Here is a 19,085-nt window from a genome sequence, read left to right on the forward strand (position 1 = left end):
CAGTTGGCCATACACAATTTATAGTTAACTCTCACATATGACAGTTAATTTAAGGTTTGTGAATGCATTCCTTATTTTTACGAGTGTGTATATACATATACATATATTAATTAGTTGATGTTATGGCCTAGTACGACATGATCGGCCATGGGCACTCTTGTTATCCACTAATATTGAGCTACTGAAATAGTCCAACTTGCCAAGTACTGTAAGGCAGTATCAACCTAGAATATGGACAGTCCAATATCCGCTAGGAAGGAAAAGATACTAGAAAGTGAATATAATGGGTAAGCTCTGGGTGAATGTGCATACTTACAGACAACATTAGATCTTTTAACAATATTAAGCAGTTATATTAATGTTTCTCTGATAGATTTTTTATATAGAGAGAGTTTTGCTCCTTAATTATACATTAACGAGATCTGCTCCGATTTTTTACCGTTAACAATCTATGTACCTTTGGTATTACTTACAGGTTCCACAAACTCAAATTTTTTCCGCTCCTGGATTTCCTGCAGTTTACATACATATTCAAGCGACAGCTCGTAAAAATGTTGTCGGTTTTGCTCCACTTGGCAATCTGCCTAAATGAAGAAGATAGAAAGCAGCTGCTGAAAGGTTCTCGGCAAGCACAGAATATATCTCATGCCGTACCCTTTACGGGATATACATTTACACCCCCCCATAAAGCAGGGAAAGGCGAACGTATGGTAGATGCTACCACAATGAGGGAATTAACACACACTTATGGGACACACATAAGACAAGGCCAAGACTTATGGGTTTACAGCAGATAAGATGCTTAATGGGGCAAGAACGGCCCTCGTTGGGGCTCTGGTGAAATGTGCCCTTGATAGCTTGCTTCATGCGTGGAACTTTCAGACGCAGGACTATAGGATAATGTTTTTCTGATTGTTATTCTTACTGCACTGCCCATGAATGGTCCGGGACACTTTTACCTTCTCTTAGTCCAACCATAAGCATCCCAGATTGGTGGCAAAATGTCACCATTTAACAAGACATTGCATACAACTTACAGTCCATAATCTGCTATATAAATCATTATTTATTGGCATTAGCGGTGTTTACGGTAACAGTTTTGTTTCTCATTACAAGCAACAGGGAGTTCCTTGGAAAACAAAATCCAGAATTCCACGCATGTAGAGATAAGGCAAATAGCGGATTCCCTTTGCTGCCCTACGACGGCTTGCTTCTAAGGTCACTCGCGTATCCTTTGCTCATTTTCTCATGCATTCCTTTTTTTTGAAGTCCCCTTGGGAAAAAATTGCTGCTCAGTTTGAAAATGGGTACTCTGGGGGAATCGTATTAAGCCGAGAGAAACTCTCTGTCTTGAGTTTCTCATCCCAGACAAGATAAGTATTCCATCAACAAGCATGTACGACAGTGGGGGAAACACAACATGGCCTCGATTCTGTCTCTATGTCATTCTTCTGTGTAGGGCGTATTCCCCTTTTCTCACCACAAGCCATTCAATATTTTAAAAACAGAGAATAAAATTAACTATATTGACCATTAGTGAAATTTAAACAAGACGATAAGCCATGTCCCTATGGTCAAGTTGAGGACACCATGCAATTATCAAAGTTACTAGAGGGGAAAGCACTTGTCGGTAAAGACGATGCCAAGCTAAATATATACATCCCATGTTCTAAGACCATTTTATTTGGAGCGCCAGCAGCTGTTTTATAATTTAAAGGCAATACCAGACTGCATTGCCACTCAGTACAAAGAACATACTCTGTTCATGGTATGGAGAATTTGTGCCGCAGGAGCCCAATATTACTTATATTTCTTTTTTATAGAACTAGCAAAAACTTACTAAGTGTTACAATTAATTTAAAAAGGGTATTCTTACCTCTTGCAGATGTGGTTCTTTCTTCTTAGCTGACAAACTTAAATGTTTGTCCAAAATGCTATAATTTTTCTCTGTCTCTTTATCGAATTTCTTCTTTTCCTCCTGTTAAAAAATGAAAAAGCAGACAACTTGAAACCGGTTGTATTATGAAACCCGTTATGGTTACAGTTAATCTTCCCACCTTTTCCTATTGATCATGGATGACACAGATGTGTAATCTTACTTTTGAATACAAACTTTTCGGTGTAATAACCAGTGGCATTTTTGGCCCAAGTTGGACTTGGACTAGGGAGGAGCATCAAGAAGGGCGGCACAGCGCCGTAATGTGTCATACCGCAAGAGAGCACTGCACTGGCATATGACATCATCTCTTGCAGCTCTACATCACCGTTTCACTCTTTCACTCTCTTCCCAAGACACAGTGCGGTAAATACACATGGACTCACAACCCTACTTGTGTAAGTACAGTAGAGGGTGGGTAACCTTTGGCCCCAGTAATATAATGGAGCTTAAAAAAAACCATGCAAACAAAAAAAAGTTTAAAATATTTGGAAACCAAATTTCATATTATACTATAATATATATTTATTAGTGGTAGGATTCAAAGTATTCAAAACAGATTAAGGATTAGAAAATGTCTCTCTGTAGGCTCCCTTACAAGCTGCAGCATGTTATTATGGAACTAAATGAAAACATTACATGTTCTACAATACTGTGATAGAAAAAATATTTTTCTAACCTGTTTGTACATGTGGTTGTGCATGCTGGAGTACGATGTAGATACATACAGCGCAGGGAATACTACCAGTCGCTGTGCATTACACACATGTATACATTTAACACACTTCAATTTAAGTTTAATGACAAATATTTGGCATACACATCCACCTATGTAACCTCAGTAGCAACAACCTTAAACACATTTGTACCTTTTATGGTTTTATTAATGCCATTTTGTATTACAGCTTTGGTTATAAACATTACTTTTATGAGTAATATTATATATATATATATATATATATATATATATATATATATATATATATACACACACACACACACGCACAAAACAGACAAAGGCTCTACATTAGTGGTTTATGACTGTAATAAAGACGGAAAATATTTAAAGCTGCCAGCTACTATATCTCTTTGTTTTAAAACATATGATCAGTTCAAAAGGAAACTAAAACAGTTTATACATGCCTTCTTCATCTTCTCCCTGCATTATGCGGGTTTGTTTCTACATGAAAATTCCGTTCATTATTTTCTATCCATGATAGGCTTGGCAAACAAAAGCTGATCCATCTCCAAGAGCCTCCAAAGAAAAGTTTTGTTAAAACTCCTTATTTGGACTAGGACAGAAGACAGTCCTATGCCAGAGGCCATGAGAATATCCATGCAGATATCCATATACAAATCCATCCAGTTTATCTCATTTTCACGAAAAGAAAAAATGCTAACCACCACTTCTCAAGACATATGTGATTAATTAACATGCTGCAAAATAGTTATTAAAGGACGACTCTAGCCCTATTTTCATGTTAAACGCATGCCATTTGTGTGTATTTTACGGTATTCATTAGTAACTAGAATTAGAAACACTGATGTTTGAACAACATACATGTTACTGGCTGCCGCTACTTCCATTACCATCAATGGGAGTGCGAGAGCATGGCGCAGGAAGTAGACTTAAGTATGCTTTGTGATTATACTTCCTGTTTTTAGTATGGGCAGCCAGAGGAGGAGTTAATACAACATAAGTCCTATTTTCAAACTCCAATAACTACCAAAAAAAATGAAAAATGGACTTCAATATACCGGTATATAAGAGCAATTTTAAGCATTAGGCTGTAATATACAATATATATCTCAACAAATTAAAGGCAGATTCTGTATCTTTCTAGTTAAACATAATAATAAAATTGCAGGAGATTGCACAGAGCAGAATCCTAAGTTGAAGTATCCATGTATATACATTGGTATGGAGTAGAAAACCTTTAGTTTTTTAAGGCAAAGGGAATAACCATAGACTATCTGGAAACGTGTGACCTTAGGTTTCTTCTGTTACATTATACTGTATGCATGCAGCAGAGGGATGATCAGAGGTTCTCTGTAGATCTCTCAGCTAGAACTATTACAGAGGCTGTATTTACAAAGAGAGACACATTAACGAACTTTACAACATAAGTGACATTAAAAATATATACATATTGTGGTATGGCACTTGTCAGGATACCTCTAGGGCTGTAATTCAGTGATGAGTCCGGAGACCCAATGAGCTTTAATAGGTTTAAACAGTTGTAGCCTCAGCATGCCAACCCGTTAAGCAGGGACCGGAACACAGGCTTCACAAACAAATATAAGTAAACCAAAAACCTAGCTCTGTTTAGGAGACTAACTAAACAGTAGCTAAACAGATGGACTGGCCAGCTAAGCCGGTTCCCAGTCAAAACAAGATAAACAGAAGTGCTTTTAACAATAAAACTTACCATCTCTGTAAGAAGCCATGGCAGTTTGAATCAGCAACTAGGTAGTTCACCTAACCATTACGCCACCAGGTATCTTTTGGGTTTCTGGTCTCTCTCTGCCTCTCAATGCTACAGCAATCAAGGGCCTGTAAATACATGGCCATGGTCCAAGCTCAATGCTAGAGCTATGTGTTCCTGGGCCTGTTTGTACCCTGTGGATTACTACATTAAAACTTATCGACCCTTGACGTTGACTGACACTGAACCTGGTTAGCCCCTTTATACTGCAATTGATTTGGATCATCTAGACTTTGACTCCCCTTCCGGATTATCCCCAGGTACCACGTGTAACGCAACACAGCAACAATGCCCGCCTCCAGCCGAGTTCTAAGCAAGGTCCTGCCCCTGCACACGGACCCCAACTTGACCTGGTGCCCATGCCCCCCAACACTCCCTTACACTTCTAGCCCCCTACCACCCTTACTTCCCCTTAAAATATTTCATAAAATAAGAGATTTTTTTTTCCCCCAAATAAAATAAAAATACAGCCATCTTGCAATTTTCAGTTATATAAAATTGACCTTTGCGGTCTCCACAAGCACACACACATACATTATTGTTAGTAATATCATCAGCAAATGTAACCATAAAACGTTATACTTCCGCGCACACCCATAAATGCCCAGTCTACCCTATGGACATTTTTTGATTCCCCCCCCTCTAGTAAAGAAACCTTTTAGTGCAAATAACACAACCTTACAATGCTAGAAAAGTTGTAAGCACAATTTATCGGTGAATTTATGCACCATTTAAAGTGACACCATAGAATTTATTTAAACGGCAGGTTACTTTTAGCTTCCAGAGGAAAAAAAAGTATTACAGAGCACCTAATATTGAAAGGGCAGCTGATTCGCTCATATGTTGTGACATTTCCAGGCTAAGAAATGCTGAATAGCCCAATTCTGCAGAATTGCCCTGTGGGTTTTAAGGGGGGCACTCAACTAGCATATACATTAAAGTGGGTCCGATATACTCATGTTACAAATCAGTATTAAAACACTGTACCTTAACTGCTCCCAACTGTTCCTTCCGAAACCTCTCCAAGGGTTTAATCAGGGTCTCGGTTATACTTAAAGCCTGACAAAAGAAACATATGATTTTAGTGTGAAAAGACATAGATAAAAGTACAAGCAAAATAATTTCATTGAAAGATATTCTATAAAATATATTAAAACAAAAATCATAAATAACTTTAAAGATGGATCCGGACAACTAAGCACTTAAAGCTGGCATGACTGAACTTAAGCTAGAGACATCAGAAACCGGCAGCCAAGATGGTACTAACTAAGCTGGATATCCGGCCATCTGGAGATGTTTATTAACATACTTTAAGGATACCTCTGGGCATATTACAAGTGAAGAATTAACTTGTAATATCGATAATATGAGTGGTGACCCCTTAACCATCTTTAATGTGCAAAGTGTCAAAGATGAAATGTATGATGTCAGACTGTATACAAGAATGTATCGACTTCATCAATTTGGAATTATTATCATAAATGGACAGACGGTCCTGTATGATATGTGTATTTACATTACCGACAAGAAAATGTTACCGTTAGAAACATGGCTAAACCTGATCGGTAAAAGAAAAAAAAAAAGAAAAAACAATAAAAAGATAATAATCTTCCAATGTTGGCAAAAAAAAAAAATAAAACAAACCTATCTCTGGAATAAAGATATTCATGTGTTTTTTTGGGGTTTTTTTTGTATCTATCTCAAAAGCAGAGTAGTTGGTCTTATTCTGAGCAGAGAAAAAAAACGGTTAGGATGAAACATCCCTGTAACTGCGTTTCTGTGAATAATGACAGGTGAAAACCAGAATTCATATTGTTTATTTAAAAGGCCATGTACAGAAGCCGCCGGCACAAATCACAGCAGAAGGGAATTTGGGCTCTAATATGTTGGCCACGTTACTACGTTTCTGGTGTGTTCTGTTTGTGCAAGTTAAACATGGTTTCCAGTAAATGATAAACGGTTGGCATATATATCACTTGTTAACTGCTTTAACTGCTTTTTAGTTACTTTTTATCTCTGTATTTACAGCAATTCAATTGAAGTTCTGGCTGCCTTAAGCTGAAGTTAAGATAAAATGATAGCGGACTGGATTCTCAAAGACGTGCACAAACTGAATCCGTCGTGCAACACCCTGTGTGCTGAGAAACGCCAGTGAGCCGCAGCATTCCTTGTAAGACATTCTCTCCATGGAGGCACGACATCATTTTACATGCAGACTCATATTGTTTTTGAGAATAAGGTTTAGAAAAAAATATAACTAAAGAAGTCTATGAAAGCTGCATCTTTATCCTCTGTGACCGTCTTTTGTTTGAAGGGTTTAAACAGACATTGTGGGACGTTGGGACATTATATACATAATGCTTATATACAATAAATGTTTCACTACAGGGAGAGTGGGTGAATAATGAACAGGAAGCAGAGGTTAAGAGATTTACTAATGAATTACTAATTCAGTTCTAACACCTGAAGGCAGCCCCACACAGTCACCTAGTCTGCCGTTCCAACAGATCGGCTGCAGCAATGCGTGGCCACCAGCTGGATATACCCAGCCACATCTACATCATCAGGCGACCGCTGGCCTTAAAGGACCAGGGCCATATTGTTAAGTCCAGTCTGGTTCTGTAGAAATCTCATGACAGAAACATAACTTATGCCACTATAAAAGACTAGACCTTTGTATCTGAAGTTTATCCTGTTAAGTGGGTCTAGCATTACAAATCATTTAACCTGTTAGAAGTCTTCTTCAGGCTGTGTCTGACAATTTATTAACGAGTGTAACAATCCTGTATACCATTACTATCAGAAACACAGCAGACAAAAAAAATCTTAGCATCCAGTTTGATTTATACCAATTTGTACCAATAAGCAATCATATCTGTACTGATTTAAAAGGTATTGGGCAACTTTTAAATAATGTAATTGTTTTCTAAATTTCTTTAATGTCCACATCAAAAACTGATAAGAGTTCTCCATAAAACTGTATAAAATTAATAAAATGTAAGTGTATCTATCATTCCTTAACACTTACTGTAATAGGTTTCACTTTCCTTTCAGTTCTTAAAGTTACCGATTACTTTGTAGTGAAATAATATTTTCAGATTGTGTCACTAGGCATCTCACATAATGTAACAGGATCACCAGAAGTACAAAACAAAATTGAAACCATAGAACTTTTCCATGAGGTTAAAAAGTCTCGTTGCAATGAATGCGATAAAGCTGTCAGAACGTACTCTGATACTCATTAAGACAAACTCGAGCAAAGCTTTTGTTAAACATTGTTATCCTCTTAAGGAAACATTTTATCTCCTATGAAATAAACCATTGGATTTCTGTTCATGTTAATTGTACCAAACCGATACAAATTGAGCTTTGCCTTCCTCAGGCTGTTGTGTATAAAAAAAGTGATTCTGATGTTAAGTGATCTTATCACCATAGCAACCAATGGAAAGTTTTAGCAATCTAATATTACAGAAAGAGTGCCGTACCCTCCTCCTTTTGCCTGAGCACAATTTTCTTGGATTAGTATGAAAATGATTAGCTAGGAATCTAATTCTCTGAAACCTAACAGGGTAAAGAGCTGAAGACTTCTGCCAAAACACACAGCAGCAGCGGCGATTAGGCTGGTCTGCGGAAGGCAGCGCGGGAAGGAAGTTTATTCATTCAGCTCCGTGAAAATCCTCATTGTCAAACAAACGTCTTGCTAAAATACCTCGTATGTCCCAATCATAGTGTTTAAAAATAAAGGCTTTGAAAAGGACAAGCAAATCCACTTCGCCTTAAAGCCCTTAATTCGTATTGCTGCAACAACAGATATGATTGTTGGGGGAGGGGAAGTTTTGAGTGAGAGCAAAAAATGGGACAACTGCGAAAAGATTGATATAATCCAAAAACGATAAAATTTCTTTACAAGCATTGCTAGCAGGGGCTGGAACCTTCTGACTTGTCGGGGAGGTAAGGCCAAGCGGCCCCTATTATTGCACATAAATAACCAGCAGCACTTGATGCCCATTCACAGTCTGCTTAATGGCCAAACACCCAGGGAAATTTGCACAATATGTCGCGGCTACGCCTTTGGTGGAGATCACAGATAGATAAATGAGATTGTTGAAGTTGTAACAGCTCCCCTAGATGCATAGATATATGTATACCATAAGCATATGCCTAAACCACTCACTTGTGTTTTACAAGTCGCGCAGAGTAGTATGATGGACCTGTGGGACAGGGATAGGGTTGGTGCTTGGATAAATGAGTAAGGCTTAGAGTATACAAAAGACAAAGAATAGGCAGCGCTGGGTGGAATGGGGAAGGCACTGTAGGGTTCCTCAGCAGCAGTCTTTCTGCCTGATGTGTATCTTCTTTGCCGCTTCCCAACCAGAAGTTCTATTGCAGTCTTTCTCCTGTGTTACCCGCCAGAGACTACGTTCCTTAGAGGCAGCTCATTCCTACCTATCTACATTGGCCATTTGATAAATCACCTCTATAAAACCTTTACACAAGGATCAGGTCAACTGCTTTGGTACATTTGGTTATGTGGCTCAATGGAGTGGTAGAACACAAGCAGTGTTGCCCTTCCCTACGCATTTATCACGTTTTGGATCTAAATGGCTGCATCCTGGAAGAGGTTATTGAACTTGTGAAATTAGTGCTCACTTACACACACTTACAGAACAAATCAAAATGAGCCAGTGTTAGCCAACATATTTTGTATGCTTGGTAATAAAATATTACAGATTATGTCGGAGTAGGGCAAGTTTAAAGGGTCCACCTGCACTAAGAAAACTAGGACCCCTCTGCACCGCGGAGGCTGCAGGGTCTTGTCTTATGCCACTGGCTTAGCGACGGTCTGCCCTGATCTCGTCTTGTTGCTCGTTAATTCAGCTCTCTTTGTGTTCCAGTTTATTGACTCAGACTTGTTCGCGGTTTCTCCTATTGCGTCTTGCTTTTAGACGTCCTCTGCTACTGTCCACCCTCTTAGTGGGCTCTATCCTGCGATTCCGAGCACAGAAGGGAACCAAGTTACACTGGAAAACCCAACCAACTGACAACATCTTCTTTCGCACAAGTTCTTTGGCTTTAGCAGCCTGGGGACAAACGGTCATTACCAGCTCTCTTCTGGTCTAATGATCTTTATATTTAAAAGCAAACCAATTTAGCTCGCATCCAAATGGAATACACTAAAGCACCTCTTAAATGAACTATTCCGCACAATATGCACATTATATTTAGTTACTCTGTGCAATACAGAAGGGAAATTATCATTATCACTGTTTATACAGCACCGGGGGGAAAAAAAAAAGCTCACCATGATTTCTCTCTGCTCCTCAAGGTTTCGTAAAAATGTAGAAAACTCCTGCAGAGAAGCGTCTGGAACAGAAATACAATGAGATCGGTCAACATGAATCCAGACTCAACTACTAAACACAGCCATAGTAAGCATCATTCAGACGGACATACCGATACACCTCTCGTCATCGGTCTCTGCATCGCCAATGAATTCAAACTTAAAATCTCGCAGGGAATTGGCAAACTTTCTCTGAGCCGTGGAAAGACCTGTAGAAGGGAGGGGGGAAAAGTTGTGTTAAACCACACCAGGTAGTAAGGGTTTATTTCTTTTAATATAATCTACTCATACACATAATACGATAAATTCCAAATTTATTAACTATTTGAGTAACTTGGTTTATGAAAGAATGCAAATAACAACCTGTATAGTATGCTCACCAGAATGAACGTAATCCCACGTAACCTACTAATAGACCTTAAACTTGCCAGAAGAAGACCCTTTTCTCCTTCTCTTCCAAGACGTCTTACATTTATACATCCAGTATGTTATTTTCCCCCTCAGTTGTCTGATGGCCTATTACTAAAAAATAACCATAATGTAATAATAATCTTAAAAAATGGAGTTTGTAAGTTGTATATCTATGTTCTCTGTGTTTATATCAGTACCCCATCAAGCTAGCTTTAGTAATCAGAATTAACCCCTTCTGCTGGAGATGGGTTTATATTAAATATTAGGGATCCGGAAAACTGGAAGGCACCCTGATTTCAGACAAGCAGGATCCAAACGAGCGCTTTCGATTAGCGCGTCAATGCCATTTCTTTTAACACCCCTGCCTCCTAAAGAAATATATAAGTAACCACTACCTGTCCTAACACACACACTGACTCCCTGTGATGTACACTGAACACTCTGCAGAGCCACTCGGCTCCACTGCTCTCAGACTTGATTACACCTTAGTATATTCATTAGGATGTCGCTGGCAGGGTTTAGTTCTTTAAGGTTTGGATCAAGAATGATTTCACTCTTCTCCATATTGTTTCCTTATAAAATGTTCAAAAAGCGAGAGACACACACACAGTGGTCTAGACTCTAGATATATCTTATATCTTTAATAAATTATCCTTGGTAGGGCCAAATTTATTGTATACATCCCAAATGTTTCTGTAAACATGGTTTAAAGAATTGATGTATACAACATCCTAATAGCTAATGCTAAAGATGAAAAAATACACTCCACAACACGTGCACATATTTTGGTTCTGACCAAACCTTAGGGTCGAGCAGCCACATAGGTGCCTCATTAATGGTTTCCAAAAGGGTTTACATGTTAGCTAGGGTAAAATGCAGTGGAGTCTATTGATTCAGATGCTTGGTAAGCAATATAGCCATGAAAAATTAGATAGGACTCGCCAAACTTGTTATACTTTGATGTAGTGGCGGGCCAAGCAATATATGGCCATTCAGTGTGATGGAATCCCCAATATTTATGCCTTAGATGGCGTTTGTTGAATGGTATTCGTTGGGTATGTTTTATTTATTTAGGACTAAGCCTGGGGTGTCACAAGCAAAACAATTTGAATATTAAATTTAGGGGGAAAAAAAAAAGCCTGAATATAAGACGACCCTATAGGAAAAAAGTTTTACTAGTAAATATTAATTCACATGTAAACTATTTTTTCATATTTAATAAAAACTATGATAGATATGCACAAAATATGACCCAAATCAGAAGCCAAGGGGTGCTCTAACCACTCTCCTGCCAGCCCGCCATACTTTGCTTGCAATAGATGAACAATAAAAATCACAGTCTTTTTTTTATTTTGCATTTATTAGTTTAATTTTGTCTGCTCACACTGCTGCAACAATAACCTTATGATTTCTTTTTTCTATAAACACACAAATTTAAACTGTTTTCCGATCACTAGAGGAAGTTTTCTATATGGAAAACCACCAACCGCACAGCTCCTACTTCTTACGTAGTGACACTGCTATGGTACATAGAATAAGCATTGATAGAACTAAATATATATTTAATAATTTATCAAGTTTTTCTTTTGTCTTGAGCTGAAAAATCAAGTTTCTTAGTCTGCAACCCAAGTAACCAGATGTTGAAATCCAGACCCAAGAAGTCTCCTTGGCATGGAGATGAGTGTATGAAAAGATGCACGCATAATATGCAATTTAATCCATGCATCGTTATATTATTCATGGGTAGAAATTTACATAGGCGGACCTATAGTGCTACTTTACAGTTATATGTTTCTCTTTGATTTTTCTTATCCAATTTAATGGATAACTAGCCCTTTGTGGACGTGTTTATTTACCTTTGCCCTTTGTTCACAGCTAAGCTATAGATAAGAAAGATAGATTTAGTGTTTGTTTCCTGGTCTTATATATCTATATTGTGAGCTTGTTTGAGCAAGGCCCTCCTTTATGTATGTCAAATTGCTTCGTTATATATATATATATATATATATATATATATATATATATATATAAAATTACCTGTTACATCCCATTTACCCATTGTACAGTGCTGGGGTGATGAGAGAATTCAAACGTGGTACTGTGATACACCTCTGCAATAAATCAGTCCATGAAATTTCATCCCTGCTAGATATTCCACGGTCAACCGTAAGTGGTATTATTGTATGTTTTAGATCTATGTCTTCACCACCTGCCAGAGTTACCAGGTAAGTAACGGAAGCCACTAAAAAAAAAACAGCATACACAGCGTAGAGATGAACTTTTTAGTGGCACATGTACTTTAAAAGGTGCTTGGTTCACTAGTAATAATACCATCCCTTTAGATGGGCCACTCTAGTTTCCCAGGGAGCCCTCTGGACAATGAATGCACAAGACTTTATAAGTACCTTCATATAATTTCTTTAAACCTGAAATGAACTAAAAAGGGAGAGGAGTATTTACCTTATGGAGAAGATGCAGCTCCACAGCTCAGCTTTTGCCCCTCTATGTCCCAAAGTGTCACTTCACTAATTGCCTGAAGTGGCAAACAACAGTATGGGGGCTAACTGGCAACACGTATATCACGTGCCAGGAGATGTGTACAGTCAAACCCTGCAGAGCAAATTGCCAAGGGTGCTGAATGGGTCAAACGCATATGGAAGATTCTGCAGAATGTCCCCCCTTTAAGATTTATGGGGAACATCACAGAAACTTGAGACCTCTCTGGCATTATATGCATTAGTAGATGGCCATAATGTCCATGTGATGGCTGGAGTGTCCGATTATTTTGAAACCGCCGACCGCAATAACTAACTGTGCTAAACTCAAGTTCATACTGGCTTATCATTGCGGTTAAAGGACTATAGGGTATAAATAACATGCTACTAAAAGGTCATCATTTCATGCAAACTACATATTTTCGTAACGCCATCCATCCTCTTCTCCTCCAAGGTCATTATGCAGAAATTCAATAGAATGCTAACATAATGCCGTCATTAGCTTACAAGCTGCCAAGCTCTTCACACCTAACGAAGCATCCTGTTTGATGGAACGTACAATAGTTTTTAGTTGAAGGCTACGTAACAGAGGATATGTTTTTGTTGATGTTCCTGTGTTCATCTAGTTGAAGGTGGTTGACTTTTTTGTATTGTGCTTGACTGTTTCCTAAATGAGCGTACAGAATTAAACAAAAAAAAGTCTATATACACTTGTCACAGAAATACATTGTCAATGTTCCGTATTATAGCAAACAATAAGGAGGCATCATATTAAGCACAACGGCAGGAAGGCAAGGCTTGGTCTTGAGCCTTTCAAGATCCTATCATGTCAAACGTGCTGCAGTTTATGTCGGCAGATATTTTTTCACCTAATAAGGAGCGTTTGTAAGACAGTTACTTCATAATTCATTTCAATAAACCAGAGGGTTGGATGACAAGAGGCAAGAATGTTAAAAATGTAACAATGAACATGAATGAAGAGGTTACATAAAACTAGAAAACAGTGAGTCCTGTGCATGCAGACAAGCAATGTATTATCCATTTCAAAACAGGCAAAGAAGGAAAAAATGAACGGGAAAGAAAAAAGAAATTATCTTAAGGCTGAACAAAAAAAAAAATATTTTTACAACATTAGAAGCACTAAATATGTAATTGCTATTATGGGGTTGAGTAAGTGTAGTCGGGAAAGTAGCAGAATAAATTACTAGACTTCATTGTGCAACCTTTCTACATGCTGGTTGCACAACGTTCAGTGAGCAAGAGGCAGAAATAAGGCTATGATACATTTAACATGCAGGACCTAGCTCCCATCAGCCTTGGCATGCAGAATGCCTATATTTAAGGGTTAAAAAAGCACCTTCCATGAAGAAGAGAAAATAGTTATTTCTTAGTCCACACCCTGCCATTAATGCTATCTGGAAACCTGGCCAGATCTTATGATAAAATCAGCGAGGCAGGAAGAGCATCCAAGCAGGGCATTTTCAAGGAATGCCTGATGTCCTGTCCTGGGTGCCAAAAATTCTCACGGGGACCAGGCACTGGGGTCACACAGGGGACTCGGCACCTAGCATCTTCAAAGTTATTATTTAGGGAATATGGAATTATGGAATATAAATTACCATAACAAGAAGATGTTCTGTGTGCTGATAGAGTGCCCTCCAGGATCATATGAAAAGGGCCTGAGAACGAAGAATAGGTCACACAGATAGGTGGTTTATAGTACCTGGACGTGATCACCCCAGTGTTTTTAAAGCACGAGATAGGATAACTACAAAATTTGATGTATAAAAATATCAGGCAGGAGTATGCTGCCAGGTTTCACCACCTAGCTCTTTAGCAGTGTGGTAACATGCCGGGGCTACTCAGTGCCCCTCCACATGAAGCCAAATGGGCGTCTCCTAAAGACAAAGGAAGAAGATTCCGTTAAGAAACTTCTTGTCACAAACACCTTGTGACAAGGCAATGAAACATTGAGATTTCCACGGATCACTTTACTTTTGTAATTTGTACGTTTTCTGTGTCTTATCCTTGTTTATTTTATACTGTGCTGTACGTATTCTTGTAACCATTATTTTTGCAAAGCACTGTTTTTATATTTTTATTGTAAATGAAATATAAATTAAACAGTTCTGTCTTTGTGTCCTAAATTTGAACTTATTGCTTTCAGGAGAAAGGAATGTTACAAGTTTATTTTTTATTTTTTTTATATATATAAAATAAATTGGGTTTTTCTATAGTTGGAGTAGTGCAGGGGGTTACCAAGCCTCCTTACGTATTTTTTAAGATCTTACATAGAACTTGGTGGTGGCAGCAAATAAAGTTTTAGGGATTAATAGGTTTGGGGTTAAGGTGTAGTTACTCTGGACCCTGTGAGTACAGCAGCAAGTGAGCCTGCGAGTTGGTTTTTACCATTAACCCTTTTATGCCCACGTCCCCCCTTAACATCACAGTGATAATTGGCAAAACAGCAAGTGGCTCCTCATGTTGCTGTATTTTTGGGGCATCAGTGACAACCCCATCTGCAATAATATAGGATAAGGGGGTATTGCAATTTGCAACTATAGCTGCTTACGGTTCCCATTTGGTCTGGGAGCCTCTCCATGGATGATGAGAAAGCCCTGTACAAGTGTGTACGTACATTCGTCATAACGTTACATCACTATCATTTTATTCTATAACACAAACTTTTGGTCATAAACACTGGAGTCCTTTGTGTAGAAATATTTTTCATTATAGTGTTATTGAAACCTACATATATTATATGCTTCATATATAACCTTATCATAATCCCTGTGATTGGAAAAGACATGTCTATTTGCCTAGTGGATCTTCTTTTATAAGAAAATAATAAGGCTCATCAGACCAATAATCCTCCCAGGAATTTGAGATGTTCAGTCATAAAAGTGGTATTTTATCAACCTTCCAATCAGTAGGCACACTAAGTCCTTTTATGACATTAAAAACTTGCAACTGAATAATGTAATGGGTCGTAAAAAGTGTGTTTGTAACAAAGTGAATACCAGTAGACGGCCAGCATTGAAAATACTCTATATTGCCAAAGGTATGTGGACACCTGACCATCACACCAATATGAGCACTTTGTATATACCAATCCAAAACTATGCACATTAGTATGTAGTTAGTCCCTCCTTTGCAGCTATAACAACAACTCCCACTCTTCTGGTAAGGATTTCTACAAGATTTTGGAGTGTTTCTGTGGGAATTTTTGCCAATTCGTCCGGTAGACCATTTGTGAGGTGAAGCACTGATGCTGGATGAGAAAGCCTGACTCACAATCTCTGTTCCAGTTCATCACAAAGGTGTTGGATGAGGTTGAGGTCAGGGCTCTGTGCCACCGGTCAAGTTTAGGGCTGCAATAACTAAAAGATAATGAAAATCGTTGCCAACAAATTTCATTATCGATCAGTTGAATTGATTTTATTGAATATAATTTGAGGTTTTTTTTCCCAGAGCAAATGCTCTAAAATGCCCATCATCTTATAAACCGACCTCAAACATAGGCCAGATAATAACACTAAGATCCAGATCCTTCTCTCTGACAGCCAGCGGCGGTCTGTACAATCCTCCGCTACTGCCGGCACTTCCACTGGGGCTTCTATGATGGAGCACCGGCATCACGTGACCTTCTGGTGCTCAGTCATAGAAGCTCCAGCGAAAGTGCCGGCCAGCAGCAGAGGTTGTCTAGGCGGCTGGCCCTTCTAGACACCAAGGAGTCTGGAGCATGGGGGGTAAGTTTGGGGGGTGCAGAGTGGCATATCAGGGGCACAGTGGCACATAGGGGTATAAGGGATATCAGGGGGGCAGAGTGGCATATCATGGGGTTAAAAGGCATATTTTGGGGTACAGTGGCAGATTATAGGGTGTAATTCTTATCTGGGGCACAGTGGCATATCTGAGGTATAAGGCATATCAGAGGGCACTATTGCATATCTGGGGGGACAGAGTGGCATATGTGGGGGTATAAGGCATATCTGGGGGTATAAGGCATATTTGTGGGCAGAGTGGCAAACCTGTGCTCAGATATGCAGGTTGGTAAATGTATTTTTGTCAACGTTTTTTTCTGCTGTTTGTTCTTTAAATTTTAAATAAACAAAAAATGTACATTTATTTTTTATCCAATTAATCGAAAAAATAAATCAGCCAACTAATTGATTCTGAAAATAATCCCTAGTCAAGTTCTTCCACACCAAACTCATCCATCCTTGTCTTTATGTACCTTGATTTGTGCACTGGGTAGAGGACTGCATTGGGAGGCGGGACCCGCCAAAAAACTTGCGGGCACGGGCGGTCAGGCACTGTACCTGCGGGTCCCGGTAATCCCTCACAGTCCCGCAAGGATGCCTTCTCGCTGCTCCATTACAGTGTCTCCTATCTTGCTCTGCCCATGAACAAGGCAGAGTCACGTGATGTGACGTCACTTCCTGTGACTCCGCCTTGTTCCTGGGCGGAGCAAGAGAAGAGATGCTGTGAGGGAACAACTCGAGGGCAGCCTTGCGGGACTGCGCGGTAAGGAGGCGGGCGTGATTGGCCACAAATGTGGCGGGAGCAGGCGGGATTGGCCACAAATGTGGCGGGAGCGGAACACCCACATTGCGGGAGCGGGCGGGAGCGGGATTCAAAAAGCAGTCCCGCGCAGGGCTCTACACTGGGGCACAGTCATGTTGGAATAGAAAGGGGCGTCTCCAAACTTCCCACAGAGTTGGAAGCATACAATTGTCTAGAATGTCTTTGTATGCTGTAGAATTAACATTACCCTTCACAGGATCTAAAAAGCCCAAACCCTGAAACACAGCCCCAGACCATTATCCCTCCTCCATGTAGTAGTCTGAACTGTTGTTACTCATAGATGCTTTCCCATCTCAATAATAGCTCTTACAGTACACTGGGCCAATCTAACAGGGCAGAAATTTCATGATTTAGCTTGTGGCAAAGCTGGCATCCTATGACAGTGCCATGTTTAAAGTCACCGAGATCTTCAGCGCGACTCATTTCACTGCCAATGTTTGTCTGTTAACAGTGGGTGCAGCTTAACACCTAAACAGACCCCTTGTACACACATATATAATATAATATAATATACCGTAATATATATATATAAAAAACAGGTCCAAAGAAGACTGTAGTAAAAAGTGAATCACAAGGTTTCCTTAATTTGCACTTTATATTCACAGCTAAGACTCTTCTAAGCAGGTGGGAAGTGGTTATCAAATTTTGTGACAAAAAAAGTTTCACTATATTGTATAAGCCTCTGGTGTTAAATCTATTTTAAAAAGTCTGACTCACACTTCATTCATTTAACCATTATTTTCTATTTGAACTCTCGCTGAAAAGTTCACAAGTTCATCAAAGACACGGAAAAGCAGATGTAACTGCTTTTCTGATTAAGCAATGGAAAAATAAGTTACGGCTATCATTCAAAACTTACAATTTAAATACACAAGCACTTACAGCGAACCTGGGCCGATCTAGCAGGCCAGAAATTTCATGAATTAGCTTGTGGCAAAAGCGGCATCCTATGACAGCGCCAAGTTTAAAGTCACCAAGCTCTTCAGTACGACCCATTTAAATGCCAATGTTGGTCTGTTGGTGGGTGCAGCTGAAACACTTAAACTCAATGATTAGGAGGGATGTCACCAAAGCAAGGACAGCTCGCCTTTTCACTGCTAATGGGACGATCAGGGTGCTCTCTGCCAATGGGCTGTTAATAAAAGCAAGAGCTCAGTTATATTTAACTGGTGTCACAGACTTGTAATGTTTTGTTTCTTTTGATTTGTTGATTACTAGTTTAAATGGACAAGAGTCACACTTGCCAAAGGTCAAACTGAGGTAGAGGCAGGAAGAGCCAGCGTTATTCATAGGAACTTTGTCATTGGCATTCTGAATATGTAATCAATGTGATTCAGTATTCCTGTCCAAGTGCTTTGGGCTTTATGGATGAAATGTGACCCAGCCTAATTTCATCTGGAACTTCTCTTTTCCCCATTTACAAATCAAGGCTGCCAGCTGTCTCAGTGAATCAATGTGGTCAACGTATGAGATCTGCAAAGAGTGAACCTCACTAAATAAATCAAGTACATAGAAAGTTACACACCAGATGAGATTCTTCTTCCGATTTCCTACACAAACATAGCTGTGTGCAAGTCCGAGGAGTAGGAGCAGCACTGTGTGTCATGTAAGATTTTATTAGTGATCTGGTCATTGATAATGTTACTTGGTCCCAGTAAAGCTAGAACTAGAGCACCCTTATCCAAGCATACACTTGAATAACTGTCATAGCAGGTGCCTGGCAATGTATCTGGTAAAATTTCAAAATGTTGCAGGCTAGAAATACAATCGTAACTTGGAAAGAACACAACTATTTTAAATCAAACCTTCTGAAGCAGATGTTTTGAACT

At 39.1% G+C, this 19,085-nt stretch overlaps 1 protein-coding gene across 1 annotated transcript in view; it reads right to left on the reverse strand.

Moving 5' to 3' along the window:
• Positions 1-19,085, reverse strand: part of ARHGAP10 (Rho GTPase activating protein 10) — an 86,785-nt gene that overhangs the window by 57,221 nt on the left and 10,479 nt on the right. The window contains exons 2-6 of the mRNA XM_053460694.1: positions 9,877-9,972; positions 9,725-9,786; positions 5,410-5,481; positions 1,877-1,978; positions 474-584 (exon numbers count right to left, since the gene is read on the reverse strand). Coding sequence (XP_053316669.1) covers positions 474-584; positions 1,877-1,978; positions 5,410-5,481; positions 9,725-9,786; positions 9,877-9,972 — 443 coding nt within the window. The remainder of the gene's footprint in view (positions 1-473; positions 585-1,876; positions 1,979-5,409; positions 5,482-9,724; positions 9,787-9,876; positions 9,973-19,085) is intronic.

Source organism: Spea bombifrons, chromosome 1 (genome assembly GCF_027358695.1).
Source record: "Spea bombifrons isolate aSpeBom1 chromosome 1, aSpeBom1.2.pri, whole genome shotgun sequence".
NCBI lineage: Eukaryota > Metazoa > Chordata > Amphibia > Anura > Pelobatidae > Spea > Spea bombifrons.